Genomic DNA, 14,463 nt, shown 5'->3' with positions numbered 1-14,463 from the left:
ACATATCCATACATGTGTTCTGCTCTGTCAACTCTCCTCATCCACTGGGTTTCAGCTTAAGTGAGATTTGTCCAAGAAGCCTTTTTGACCTTCCCTCTCTTTTCAGATTGAATTGTGTGCCCTTCCCGTGTACATCCACAGCATTCTGTGGTTTTCTCCGTTCAAGCACATTGAAGTTTGTATGGGAGTTGCTTATTTCTCTTTCTCCCTTCATTAGTTATACGGAGACTTAAGTACGTGGCACCGAGAATGGGCTTAGTAAATGTCTGTTGGTTGAGTGAGTGAAGGAATGAAGAGGAAGGGCTGGTGTTGGGAGAGAGTAGCTTCTGACAAGAGTGTAGCACTCTTTTGGGTTGCTGAAAGGAGTGAGTGTGACTGAGTTGTTTGTGTGTGAGAGACACAGTTTTTTTGGCCTTGAAGGGTGAGAATAGTTGAAAGTGACTCCCAGCTTTTGAGCCTCCACAGCTGAGGTTAGGGAACGTCATAAACCGAGATAGGCAGTCCAGGAGGATGTGTTTTGGGGGATTGGATACAAATGAATTGGCACTATTTAGATGTAAGTACCTATACAATATGATGTGTCAAATGTGGGTCAAAGATTAGGGAGTCATTCCTGTCACTGTGTTTTTTGTCTTCATTGAACTCTCAGAGGGCAAGGGGGCCCTGGTGATGGAGCCCATAGAGAGTAGCCTTCTTGGCACCGTGCAGGTGGGTAGCACCTGGAAGGGCAAGTTGAGATGCCAGCGCAGCCTCTGGTAGAGTATATAAGCTTCATGAAAGTAGAGATTTGTTTTGTCTTGCTTATTGTTATACCTCTCTGCCCAGAGTAATGCCATCTGGTTGAAAGAATGAATGAATCAGTTCAAAAGAATTGGAAGACATAGTAGTGAGTGAAATCGTCATGGGAGAAGAAGGAACGTGAGAGCAGAAATGTGTCACCAGAGGGGAGAGGACGAGTGGCCATTGAGACAGAATGGTCAGAGGTAATAGAATGAGAGCATAAATGCAGAAGGTTGCAAGGAGGTTATCAGTTGTAATGTTGCAGAGAGTTTGGAGAGAAAGAAAACTGAGGAAAAGGTATTGATTTTGTCAGTTTGGTAGTGAGTTGAAAGAATGAAAAAGAGGTGGTGGGAGGGCAGATAATCCCTTCAAAGGTTGTGGTGGTAAATGTGGAGTGCTAGTGAAAACGATAGTGACATGACAGGTGAAGTCTAAGCTGAGAAGAGAGGTCCCTGGGACCCGGTGGACCGTGGGTGTACACATTATCTGTTGCTACTATAACAATTGCCACGTACTTAGTGGTGTAGAACAGGACACCCTTATTATCTAATCCAGTGAGTCAGGAGTTCAGTTAGGGCTCTGCTAGATTTGCTGCTTCAGGGCTTCACAAACCTGCAGCCAAGGTGTTTGGCCAGGGCTATGGTTTCATTTGAAGGCTCAACTGAGGGAGAATATTTGGAATTCCAAGTTTACACAGCTTGAAGGATTCACTTCTCTGTGGGTGATTAGACTGAGGCCCTCTATTCCTGGCTATATGGGCCTCTCCAGCACGGCAGCTTACCTCTCAGAGCCAGCAAGGGAGAGAGTCTGCTAGCAAGACAGAAAGCACAGTATATCACCTGATCACAGACGTGATAGCTTGTCACCTGTGCCAGGACCGGTGGGGCAGGACCAGGCATTAGGTCCAGTGCACTCAAGGGGTAGGGTTGGTTACACAACGATGTGTGTTAAATGTTAATAACATCAAATGATGGGGTCATGGAGGGTCCACATAGAGTTTGTCCAACACAGTAGGAAGGGATGGTGGCACTAGAAGGCATAGGACTGTTCTTCAGAAAGAGACCCTGTAGGGTACAGATGGCAGAATGGAAAATTTTAGAGAGGGAAGTTTGGAGTGAAGTTCCAAGTGAGGGTTCAACTACAGTTGTTGGCAACATTGCTCTGGAAACCTTCCCTGGCCTCTCTCTTCATCCCTTAACACGGTGGGTGCGTGTTCCTTCCTTTTAAACAGATGAAGAGGCTGTATTATAATTGCCATTGGTAACCCCTTCTGCCTTGCTAAAATTAAATAATTAACCAGCAAATTCTTGGTCAGCAGATGTATCTGCCTTGCTTGCCTTAGGATCTTAGGACCAAATGAGGTAATTCCTATGGAAGTATTTTATTGAATGTAAAGTGGCATGCAAACAAAAGTATTAAACTGTGCGTTCTCTCCTGAGCCCCATGTTTAGTAGGATATGTGGATTTTAATGTACATTTTACTTGTTAACATGGGTTCATTTTGTTATGTTCTACCTAAGTTATTGAACTGGGCTTTATTTAATACTGTGCTATTTTTAAAGCCTTTTGAGTAGTGTTTGCTTTTATGATAAATGACCCCAAACTGCTGTACCTTTCAAGCCCTTGTATCCAGTTTTTATTGTTAGTGAAAGATCTGTCCTTGCTGTCTCTTGTCACTCTTTTGCTTCTACTGATCTGTTAATTTCCAGCTATCCTTTCCCCTTCTCATTTGTTGTTTCTGATCTTCTCTGGGGTTGGCAACCTGATAATTAAGCTTATTAGAACTGTGGGTAATTTAATAATAATCAAGCTAGGAATATGGATCAGAGAGCTCTTCTCACAGTAAGGTGTGGGAGCTTCGGTGAGTGGACTTTGTAAAAATCTCTTTTGGCCTCAGAATGTGTCTTAGCTTCCTTCCTAGCTCTGGCTGTGTGCAGATTAGGTGAGGTGCCCACATAGCTTGAGTTCCATTCAGGGGGAGTGTGGCTGCCTTTTTCTTGGTGTTCGTCTCATTGGTCTGTTATGAGAAAGGGTGTCATTCTCTCCTTTAGTTTTGATGAGGTTTAGTTTTTGGGCAGTAGCAAGTGCTGATAGGTCATGGACCAAAAAAAAAAAGTGTTTGAGGAGCATGGAAGGTCTTTCCAGCAGATGAACATCTAGGAGTATGTAGTACTGTGGTGCGTTCCCTCGTTAGTCTTTCCTTGCAGACGCTGAACTCCAGTTAAGGTGCTGGATATTCTTGGATATCCTTCAGTGTCTACATTTGCTTTAGCTTTTCTGACAGAGTGCCTCGTGTACTTCCTCTGCCCAAACTTCTGCACCGTTTCCTTGTAGAGAAGCATTATTGCATCATTAGGGAGAGAGAGAGCCTTTGTTCTTGTGGAGACAGACTGGAGTGTGTGGGAAGACCCGCTCCTGATTCTTGCTCTGCTCTTCTCTAGCCGGTGGCCTTGGCAAGTGTCTGTGCCCATGCTGTGGTGACTCCTTTTCTAGCATGGGCATCATGTCTGCTCTGCTGCCTGCTGGGGCCAAAATAGGATTTTACATATGAAAATGCTTGGTACTCATGCGTAATATCAGATAGAAGGCCTAATTTATTGGGCTGATTTTGTTGATATTTTATAGTGCTCTATCTTTGAGGAGTTAAAAAAGTTCTTATTATTAGTGTTGGTAATGATAAGTGCTGCTAAAACAGTGTAATTTTAAATTTTATATCTTTTTTTTTTCTGAACATGTTCTAGAATCTGTATAAATGTGGACATTTAATAAGTGCTCTTTGATTATTTTCAGAATATTGAGTGTACTGGCTTCCTAGCCAAATTAAATTTATGAAAATTCTAATGATACAATGATTCATATCTAGAAAGAATAATTTTTTTTTCATTCTGAAATCACTTTAAATACGCTTTACATGAATCTCTGGTAATAGCGAATCAATTAATGTGATTTCTCAGGTCATAAATCAGGCTTTATATATTGTTGTATTAGTTCCTGTATAAGCCTCGTAGGACTTCAGCTGTTTTGTGGTTTGTTTTCTCTAGTTGTTTGCTTTTGAACTCAATTCTAGGTGTTGAACTCCATTTGAGAGCCTAAAATGGCTTGTGCCCCAATTACCTGAGAGTTGACGGCTTCACTTTTTTTATTGAGCCAGCCCTGGTGGTAGGGAGTCTGCCACCTATCAGACGGTTTTCCTTTTAACTTAAGTACATACTTTAATTGTGTCTCTGTCCCACAGGAATGTTCTAAGGGTTATTACAGTAGCACCTGTAGTGTATTTTAAACTTCTTGAAAAGAGGTAATATGTGTGCACAAAATATTTTTGTACTGTACCACCTAATTTTTTTCTCCACTAAGCTTTTGTGGTTCAGAAAGAGGATGAAGTTACTTGAGTTTAGGCGGTACAGTCTCAGAGATCATTACCCTGATTTTATGGAGTGTCTCCTGAGCAGGGCCTTTGCCAGACCTCATGTTCCTTCTTGTTTGGCAGGCCTGTGCTCTCGCCAGAAAAGTGTTGGCTCTCTGGGTGTCTGTGAGCACTGCTGAGGCTTTTCACCCCTTATTTCCTCTTAGTAGGTCTGAAGTAGTTTTTGTCTTTGCTGCTTGCCTCTTAGGGGACCAGAGGAGGGGTGGCAATTCAGGGCAGCAGTAGGGGAAGGAGAACGGGTCTTAAGACCGCTGATGGCTGCAGTAAATCCCACCATCGCCACCACAAGACGTGGGGCCACTCTTTTTCCTTTCCACAGTTTCTGGGAAGGTCATTCATCTGGGAATTCAACCATCATTTGAGCTTCCTTTGTGTGCCAGACATTAAGTATTAAGTACTGGAGATACCGGGACCAAAAGCCAGACATCCCTTTAAGGATGCCCTTGAGATAGTCTTATTTTAAGAATGTTAGAAAAATATTTATCAGAGAAGAAAAACTAGTAGATTGGTTTTAGCTGCTGAATAGCCTTAGGGATTAAAGGTGGGCTTTTTGGTTAACAGAAGACATTTCTGAAAGGAGTGATTGTTCTGTAATTAAAAACAAAACAAAACAAAACAAAACACAAATGGCATTGTGCAAGAGACTGCTAGCTGATCAAGAAATCCATCTCCTCTTCTGGGCATGTAGCCAGACCACATTTCCCAGCCTGTCTTGCAGTTAGGCGTGGCTTTGTGGCCAAATGCTAGCCAATGGAATGAGAGCAGGGAAGTGTGCCACTTCCAGGCCTGGCCCCGTAGAACCCTCCAGGCATGGTTCCCCCAGCCCTTGCCCTTTGTGCTGGCTGAGGCAGAAGAGCCTAGTGACCAAGGAGGTTACCTGCCGCAAGATGGAAGGAGCACGGGTGCCAGAGCTGCTGCTTGGAGGGGAGCCCTCTACTGATCAAGAACACCTGTTTTGGACTTTACACCAGCAAGAAGTAAATATTTATAGTATTTGAGCCATGATACAGTTGCTCTGAGTAGCATCCCTAACTGGTCTAGGCATAATGCCTAGAACGCTGGGCAACACTGGTGAGTTTAGTCACGGTGCTAGGAATTTCGGACTCAGCTTTAATTTTGATTATTTAGATGTCATGTTATATGGGATGACCAGTGAATTTCAAGAATCATTTTAAGTCATGATAAAATATGTGACAAAAGTTTTTTAATGTATTATTTCTAATTGATACAAGTCGCTTATTGGCATTCAGTGTAGGCTCTCTCCATCTTTGATTTGATGAGCTGTGTGGGGCCTCAGTTGACTTTAAAGGGACTCTATGGAGACTTAAACATTCTGAGTCCTTATTTCAAAGAACTGTAAATACAGTTTTCATCATGCAACTTCTCTGTTCAAAAGCCTGAAACCACATCTCATTATATAGCATTTTGTTTCATTTATTTCAGCGTCCCAGAACTGTGTGTCATATCCTGACCTAGGTTCTCTGAAGAGAGTCCACGCCTCCAGAGAATTTGTGCTTGGTACACAGATAGTTAACTGAGTTTCTCTACTGCTACTATCTCTTCCTTTTTGCTATTAGTAAATTATGTATTGTTCCTTCATGACATTTTTTTAGTATTGTCTGCAACTTGGTAGAGTACTTTGTGAAGGCAGGGAATATATTTTATAGAGCTTCTGTATTTCTCCCCTCTTGGATACTTCCAGAGACACTGGACACTGAGTAACCATCCTTGTAGTTTCTTTTAATTATCTTGCTTGGATTTTCTGGTATAGTTTTGTGTCATAATTTGTGTTAACAGACAAATGTGCTTTTTTATAGTCTGTTAGGAATTCATAGAATTATGGAGAGATGTTATGACTGGAAGGATATTTTTAAGTGAATTCCTGATCTTTTAGGCTGTCTAGTTCCTGATACTCAAGATATGGCCCTGAATCCTGGCATGGGCATCACCTGGGGGGGCCTCTTAGAGGGGCCACACTGAGACCTGTGAATCCAAACCTGCATTTTAACCCCTCAAGGGACCCATGTGCATGTTTAAGTTGGGGCTGCTCTGTTGAAGGTCAACCCCCCATTTTACTGTTGAGGAAACTGGTTTAAAGTAGGGGGTTGCCCAGAGTCACACAGCTGTTTATTTTAGTGGTCCTCATCTTTGGATATATCTTGGGATCACTTGAGAACCTTTCAAAATACTGATACCTAGGTCCCAGCCCCACTCATTCTGACTTACCTGGTCAGGATTGCAGCCTGGGCATCAGCATTCAGAAAATATCCTTGGACAACGGACATGCAGTCAAACTGAGAGCCACTCATCTGGTTGATGAGAGAAGCCAGCTTTCTTGATGCTTCAGTCAAAGAGGCATTTTATTCCGCTCGTGGGTATACGTTCAGATATGGTGTGTCTTCCTTACCTGATTTCTGCACCACCCATTGTATATCCATAGCATTTGCCCTGCTTACCACCTGCTTCCCCCACTGGCAGGTACCCCACGAGAGTAGGACCTTTGTCTGTCTTGTTCACTGCTAGGTCCCAGCTCCTAGGGTAGCATCTGGCACATGTCAGATGCTCCTTTAATATTTGTAGAACAACTAGGAGTTATGACGATACAGAGGAAAATGCAGGCTGCTCAGATGGCACTGGTAAGGCGATTGATCATTGGAAGGCTCTCAAAGGATGATCAAGCTGAAGAGTTAGCCCTGGGGGGCCGGGCGGGGAGGGCAGCCTGGAGATGTGCAGCTGAGGGTGGACTTGGCCCCAGACCTGTCTGTCCTGGCACTTGCACTTAGAGTGTTGTCCTGGGGACAGAGAGGCCAGCTGTTTGCTAAGCAGTTAGTAGGACTGGGATGGAGGCTCCGTCTGCAGACCCTCAATCTGGTGCTCCTCCCTCCCAGAGCCACCTCTGGGTTGGTGTTGTGAACAGGTTTTAGGAATTGATCTTGAGGGTCTGCAGAGTGAAAGGCCTATCCCAGAGTCTGGCCTGTGGGTCTTCAGTATGGGGTAGCCATTTCTCATGGAAGTTTTCTTGTGTTTTAGATTCTTTCCCTTGAGAATCGGGTGTTTTTGAGGCTGGAATGACTTGATTTCACTCTCAGTTTATGTGAGTGAGTTTCTTTTCTGGTTAACTATTAAGACTTTATTATGTCAGTGTTGAAGAGAAGTCATAGTCCATTGTTCGTGATATTTGTTACTTTTTCTTTTTTTAGTATTTAATTCTTCTGATTTGTGATTTGGTATGTTTTACTGCTTATTTACCTATTGTTGAACTTTGAAGTTAAGTGTAAAAGTCCTTTTTATGAAGCCATTCATTAGTGTGTCCCACTGTATGCTAGTCATTTTTAAATCTTTTGACGTTAAGATTTGTTAAGATGTCTTGTTAAGTGGTAAACTTATACTATCTTTTTTGGGTAATAGGAAGCCAGAAAATGTTAAGCCTTGAATGTAGCACATTCTTTTTAACATCATAAAATTTCAAGTTTCAATTCTGAAATGATGTTAAGATGAGATGTTGCATTCTGTGGTTAGAAGGCTGTTGCCGGCGGCTCTTGCAGATGTTACTCGAAGTCAGACTGTTGTTGGCTTTACATCAGCCACTCTTTATAATGTCCTGTAATTCTATGCTCACAGTTGGAGAAGAGATGAATGTTGATTTTTCCAAAGGATACATGGATACTGAGCATAGTCCATAGTTTATAGGGAGAATTCTTAGGCTCTGATGTTACCACAGGTTGTTTAATCAGTAGGCACCACTATTGATTAAATAAAACAGGAAGTGGGACGCCTGGGTGGCTCAGCAGTTAAGCGCCTGCCTTTGGCTCAGGGCGAGGTCCTGGAGTCCCAGGATCCAGTCCCACATCAGGCTCCCTGCATGGAGCCTGCTTCTCCCTCTGCCTGTGTCTCTCCCTCTCTCTCTGTGTCTCTCATGAATAAATAAATAAAATCTTTAAAAAAAAATTAAAACAACAACAAAACAAAACAGGAAGAGACAGTAATAGCCCTGGAACAAGAATTTTCCAGAAACAGTAAATAATTAGGGAACTGATGGTTTATCCTGGTAGCTAGCAGTCACATTGTGGACAAAGACCTAATCTATGGTGAAACACTTGATCATGGATATAAGGAGAGGAAAATGAAAAGTTCATAGGTCAAGTTTAGTCTGATTTCAACACTCTTTGGCACAAAAAAAATCCACGGAATCCTCAGTTCTTAAAAAATGTTAACACTGTTAAGGATTATGCTTCCCAAGCACAGAAACAGTAGCACTTCATAGTTGTGTTGTAGTTTTGAATTTAAAGCACTTTGTATACATCATCCCATGGAATTCTCCCAACACCCTGTGAGATAGGAGAGAGAGGGCACCATCACTACCTTTTTTGATGAGATCATACAGAGAGGGTAGTTTACTTTTTCAAGGGTTAGCTAGTAAGTGAGAGAACTGAGCTTTTCATATTTTAAATATAAAATGTTAAGGGTGGTTGTTGAATTTATAAACTATCCTTGGTTTCCTAAGTATATAAATACGTGGTTTATAATGCAGGATGAATAATCTAAAATTTTTTTTTAATACTGCAACTGAAGAAGGATATTTTTAGGACCGAAATAATGGACTGACAAGACTCACAGAAATTGTTTTCCTTTTTTTAAAGTTACTGTTGTGTAGTTTTTTTTTTTTTTTTTTTTTTTACATGAAAACTATAATTTTATTTACATGAAGCAGCCTGAGAACAGAGACCTGGTCTTCCAACTTCTTCCTGACTTTACTGCACCTGTTGTACTGTTAGTTGGCACTCATTAGATCCTTTGGAACAAGTTGGGGGTTGGGCTCACTGTTGAGAAATGGTTAGCAATGCTGTTGAATCCTGACTGATCTACAAAATGATGTGGCATTGGTTCTCCTTAGCAAACATTTCCTGTATGTACAGCACATATGGTCCCTATTGAAAAAATGATACACATAATATGTGTTTACCAGCATGTGTCTTTTTTTTTTTTTTTTTTTTTTTACACACATAATATTTTGAAACCCCTCTTATGTCTCCAGAAAAATTGCAGGTGTAGTGCGAAGAGCTCTTTCCCCCCTGAACTGTGTGAGACCGAGTTGCTGGTATGTTTCATTATCCTCACATACTTGCTTACCTATTTCCTGCAAACCAGAGATGAGAACATTCTCTGTAACCACCATACGGTGATCAAAATCAGGAAATTAACACTGAGACATTTCTACCCTCTGATCCTCAGATGCTCCTGCAGCTGTGCCGGGTGACGCCGCGGTGACCTTTGTAGAGAAAGGTCCAGTCAGGACCCTGGGTCACACTGTCTTGTCTCTTCAGACTCCTTTAATACAGAACAGTTCTCAGTCCTTTTTGACTCTCATGACCTTGACACTCTTGAAGATTACAGGCCAGTCATTTTGTGGAATGTTCCTCAATTTGGATTTGTCTGATGTTTCTTCATGATTAGATTCAGGTTTTGCATCTTTGGCAGGAATATCACAGAAGAGCCAGTATATATCTTTTTCAAAGATTAGTTTTACATTTTATTTTCTGTTTCCTTAGAGCGTTTCCCAAAGTGTATTCTGCGGAACTAGCACCTACTGTGTTCTCAACACCGTGCCACCTCTAGAAGGTAGGATTCGAAAAGCTTTTGACTTACAGGAAGGGGTGGGCTTGGCAGTGAGAGTAATTCCATCATCGTAGTGCAGTGGAAATAGCCTGTGACCAGGCCTTAGGGGATCTGGGTTCTGCCTTTAACTTGCTGTGTGATCTTAGATGAGTTACTTAATCCTTCGGCGGGGTAGCAAAATACTACTCCCTTGTCAAGTTTTTGTGAGGGTTCAAAAAGGCAAAGTGTTTAATCACATGGGAAATTCAAAGCACTCTGCAAATTAGTTAGATACTAATACAATAATTCTATAATTCTAGTATCCAATTCCTGGGACTTTGAGTAGGAGCCATGTGGTATTGTGGGAAAAACCACAGGTCATGTTTGAATCCCATTTGAGTCACTAGCTGCGGCTCCTGGGCAAGTTAATCCGAATCTCAGGTTCTTCATCTGTAAAGTGGGGGTAATTATGCCCTGATGGGTAATTGTGAAAATTAAATGAGAGAACGCAATGTAAAATCTCTTTCTGGATGCCTGATGTAGAGTCCCCACAAATGTTTACTTCATAGTAAATAGTAGAAAATAAGTTTACTTGATCACGTGCTGCTCAAATTGAAATTGAATGGAATGAAGCAGGAGAGGATACCCCTAAATCCAAATTGAAGCAATTGATTGCATACCTTCTGTGTTCCCACTTTATCTGCCTCTATTCACATATTTTAAAATTGAAAATGTAAATGAAACTAAATAGTGAGAAGCTTATTGAACCTGAGTTAGGAGTTGACTTAAAGCTGGACTAGAGATTTGGTGGTATGATTGACAGGGAGAGGATAAACGTGGGCCACCTAAAAAGACAGGGTGAGATTTGACGATCACAGACTCTAAGGAGAGGAAAAGGCTTGTTAAGTAGCAGAACTAGTTATGTTTCCTATGGAAAAAAAAAAAAAAACTATTATATTTTAGTTTTTTTCAACTTTAAAAAAGTCTTTTAGATAATTACAATTGAGTAATTCATTTTGGAGAATTTCTTTTAGAGAGATAGCATACTGATGCTTGGCACATAATTAAGCACATTGTTGCTTAATTAATATTTATTTTGGATGCCTAGTGATTTGAAGGTCTTAGGTTACTGATGGCGGTATTTGCTGCTGTGAGTGCTGTGCTGACTTGAATATAACAATATGTGCTTATGTTTTCCTGAATCAGTTCCTATCCTACTAATTAAATCTAAGCACATAATAATTAGAGCTGAACAGAAAAATTGTAGAGCTTCCTTTTAATTTTACCACTCCAAGTTGTTGATCAAATATATTCCTAATAAGATTTGGCAATTGGATACACTGTTATACCAACTTATTTTAAACAGTTTGGTCTAGAGGTTGAGAGATTAATCATAATCGACTTGATTGAATAACAGTGTTCATAATTATTCACGGAGCCCCCAATTTTTTAAAGATTTATTTATTTATTTATTCGAGAGAGACATACACACATAGAGAGGCAGAGACATAGGCAGAGGGAGAGGAGCCTGTTGCAGGACTCGATCTCGGATCCCAGGATTACCCCCTGAGCTGAAGGCAGATACTCATCTGCTGAGCCACCCAGGTCTCCCATTTCACAGAACCAAAATTATTTAATTTTTTAAATTATAAATCAAAATAAAATGGATGTTATCAATTCCAGGTTACAGTTAATATAGTTATAATTTTCCTTATAGGAGTCAGTAGTGTGTTCCAAGGAGAGGGTTTGAACACATTTTTTTGGATTTAAATAAAGGATTTGGTCATGTGAGTTTTCGGAAATAACACATGAAAACAAGAATTTTACTTTTTGCCTAATTAACTAAGCAAATGAGCATTTTTTGCACGTTTTAGAGAGCTTCTGTTAAATTGTACTATGTTTCTAAAATTATTGTTTGGAAAATATTTGAAGGTTGTCTGGAAAGGATGGTACATTCTCTAGAATTATAGCTGTCAGCCAAGCACATCATCTGTCAATTTCAAGAGCTTCACTAGTTATTTTTATTGTGAAGTAGGTTAGAAAACTATTTTGCAAAGTCATATATCATACACGCATATTTTGCCAGATAATGAAATGTTTTACTGTCTTTGGTTGACACTTCCATGTTGTAGTGTCAGAGTTTAACTATTTGGATTAAATGCTGAGATACAGTTGAAACCAGTAGTACATACTTTACTTTCAGTGGCAACTCAAGATACTGTTAATAGTGTTAGTACTGAGACGAACATTTAAAAACTGACACATGAATTTATCTAATTATTATATCATTTATAGTTATTCTAAAAACAATGAAAAAGCAGCTTTTAATAAAAAAACAGAGTTTTGTAGAGTATGGCCATGTGAGCAGTTCTTTTCCAGTGTGAAGGTAGAGTTGTTTTCCCATCACAACTGTAACTGGAAAAACTGAAATTTGAAAATACAAGTTGTGAGATTCTGCCTGTTTGAGTTCCTAATATTCTTTCTCTGGTATTAAAATCGCCATCTTCATAATGCACAGTGGGAAAACTTACCCATTGTTATGTTTCTAAAAAACATCCAATTTATATTCAGCATGAACCTAAAATTCTAGATATAGCACAGTTTAAAAACTGATTAAGGGGAACCCATTGGCCTGTCATACTCCTCTTCCTTTTGAACCCATGGCTGCACATCCCCATAAAGTACTATATTTGGAATCTTGATTGAGACAGTGCTTACACAGCCATTCTCCTTTCCCTCTTTAAAAGCCTTTGGACCGATTCACCACTGCCTGATTTGGTATCAGAATAGAAGACAGAGCCTTTTCGGTGGCAGTTAGTTGTGCTGTTGAGTACCTTTCTTTATCTCCACGTGCATGCACATGTGGGCGCGTGCACACATGTATGTACATGTACATATATGTACACACAGGCAGGAGTACACATGTCTATCCATGTGTACGTGTGTATACACATATGTAGGAGTATACACACACAACTATGTTTTATAGCCACAGGACACCTGGGTCTCTCAAGGAGGCTTAAAAGAACAGATAATTAATATCAGGTTGTGATCATAAACATAAAAATAGAAGCTGGGGTTTAATCATCTATTCATTATTGTTCAAAATCACACTTTAAATAATAATTTTCTCAGAGCTATGACTAGTCATACATAGTTCATAGTAAGCCTATTGATTGAGCACCTAGTGTAATACTGTTTTCATAAAAGGCATCCTGTAAATGGTAAAAGGCATCCTGTAAATGGTGACTATTTGAATTGAGTATACATTTTAGAATTTCACCTCTACTTTCAGAATTGTACACATCATGGGAGATTTAAAAAAAAAAGAGAAGAGAATAAAACCTCTTTAGGGGAAGAGAGAAGGGAGGTAAAGTCTCATGTGATTTGGTATTCTGCGCTTTAAAGTTTTATGGCCCATGGTGCCTCCCTTGGGAGGATGAAGTGCAGGGAGCATGCATAAGCACATAACATTACACTGGTTTTATAGAGGGTAATTAATACAGAACTTTCTATGAACACTCTCTTAGTTGAACACTTTGTTTTTTGGTTTCACAGCAAGATTTTTAAAAAGTTTAATTTTAGTTTGCTGTTAAAAATTTTAGATTCTTAAAAACAGTTTTTAAGTTTTTATACTGCTTACAGAAATAGAGGATTGGGCATTATAATTCAATTGGTTGTGTAGTTCATGGACCAAAAAAGATTTAGTACACTAAAATTCTCTTAAGTTCCTCCCTTTAAAATATTTCCACATGATGTAGTAAATTTTTTAGGCTTTATTTCTGTGCCCAATATTTTTCTGTTAAGATCTTTTCCTTGAGAAGAAATGTGTTAATCAGATGAAGCATGTTTGGAGAGGATTTTGTTGTGATTGTAGAAAATTTTTTATTATTTTATGTTTTCACATGTTCAAAAAATAGGCTCTGCTAAACAAAATTACAGTAAATGACTAGAAAGATATATTGTTGTATTTCAGTTTTAATATTATTAACTAATTCCTGTATGCCTCTATAAGGTTCTTTAATTGTAAGGCATTTAAATTTATTGAATGGCAGTAAATTTCATAGGGATTTATGCCTGGAGGAGAATTGGTGATTACTTAATTCTCCTTGATTTAGAAAACTGAGAATATTAAGTAACTTACCCAAGGTCACACAATTATAAAGTAGCAGAACTGGGTCAGAATCTTGGATTCTTGATTTGGAGTTCAGTGTTTTGATTATACCTTTTTATATCAGAATAAGTTATTTTAACTATGATTTTCTGGAGCAAATTCAGTCTTTAGTATTTTCTTGCTCCTAGTATCTGGTTATGCATTGCACTCTTTGGATATTGGGGCTTCCTTTTAGCATTTAAAAAAAAAACAAACAAACTTGGACTGGGTAATTCAAAACGTGGACCTAAATGTGCCAAAACTGGCAAGAGATTTTGAGCCAGGCAAAGAGACTTTGTTACGGGAATGAAACAAGAAACAATCTATGAATGAATGAAATAATACATAAAGGAAATGAATGATCTCTTCTACAAGGTGTCTGGGAAACATTATATCAGGGAGACATGCCATCTTGTCTGAAAGTAATGAACTTTTCTTCATTAATTTAGAAGAGTTACATTTTGATGAAAGACATTAATGAAATAGATATGTATATATGTAAACCAAGTTA

General features: G+C 39.5%; 1 protein-coding gene across 22 annotated transcripts in view; it reads left to right on the top strand.

Moving 5' to 3' along the window:
- CAMTA1 (calmodulin binding transcription activator 1) overlaps positions 1–14,463 on the top strand; it is an 848,042-nt gene that overhangs the window by 18,736 nt on the left and 814,843 nt on the right. For 12 of the 22 annotated variants that reach the window (XM_072819835.1, XM_072819823.1, XM_072819841.1 and 9 more), the window contains exons 1-2: positions 4,964–5,181; positions 9,754–9,823. The exons of 2 other annotated variants lie outside the window; for them this stretch is intronic. In XM_072819835.1, the coding sequence (XP_072675936.1) occupies positions 5,092–5,181; positions 9,754–9,823 (160 nt within the window). In that variant the 5' untranslated portion in view covers positions 4,964–5,091. Of the gene's footprint in view, positions 1–4,962; positions 5,182–9,753; positions 9,824–14,463 lie in introns of those variants that run through there. 8 more of the 22 variants (XR_012027963.1, XR_012027962.1, XM_072819825.1 and 5 more) reach the window with 2 other exon arrangements.

Source organism: Canis lupus, chromosome 3 (genome assembly GCF_048164855.1).
Source record: "Canis lupus baileyi chromosome 3, mCanLup2.hap1, whole genome shotgun sequence".
In the NCBI taxonomy this organism is placed as follows: domain Eukaryota; kingdom Metazoa; phylum Chordata; class Mammalia; order Carnivora; family Canidae; genus Canis; species Canis lupus.
Note: the sequence above shows the minus strand (reverse complement) of the source record. Positions and strands in the feature narration are given on the sequence as shown.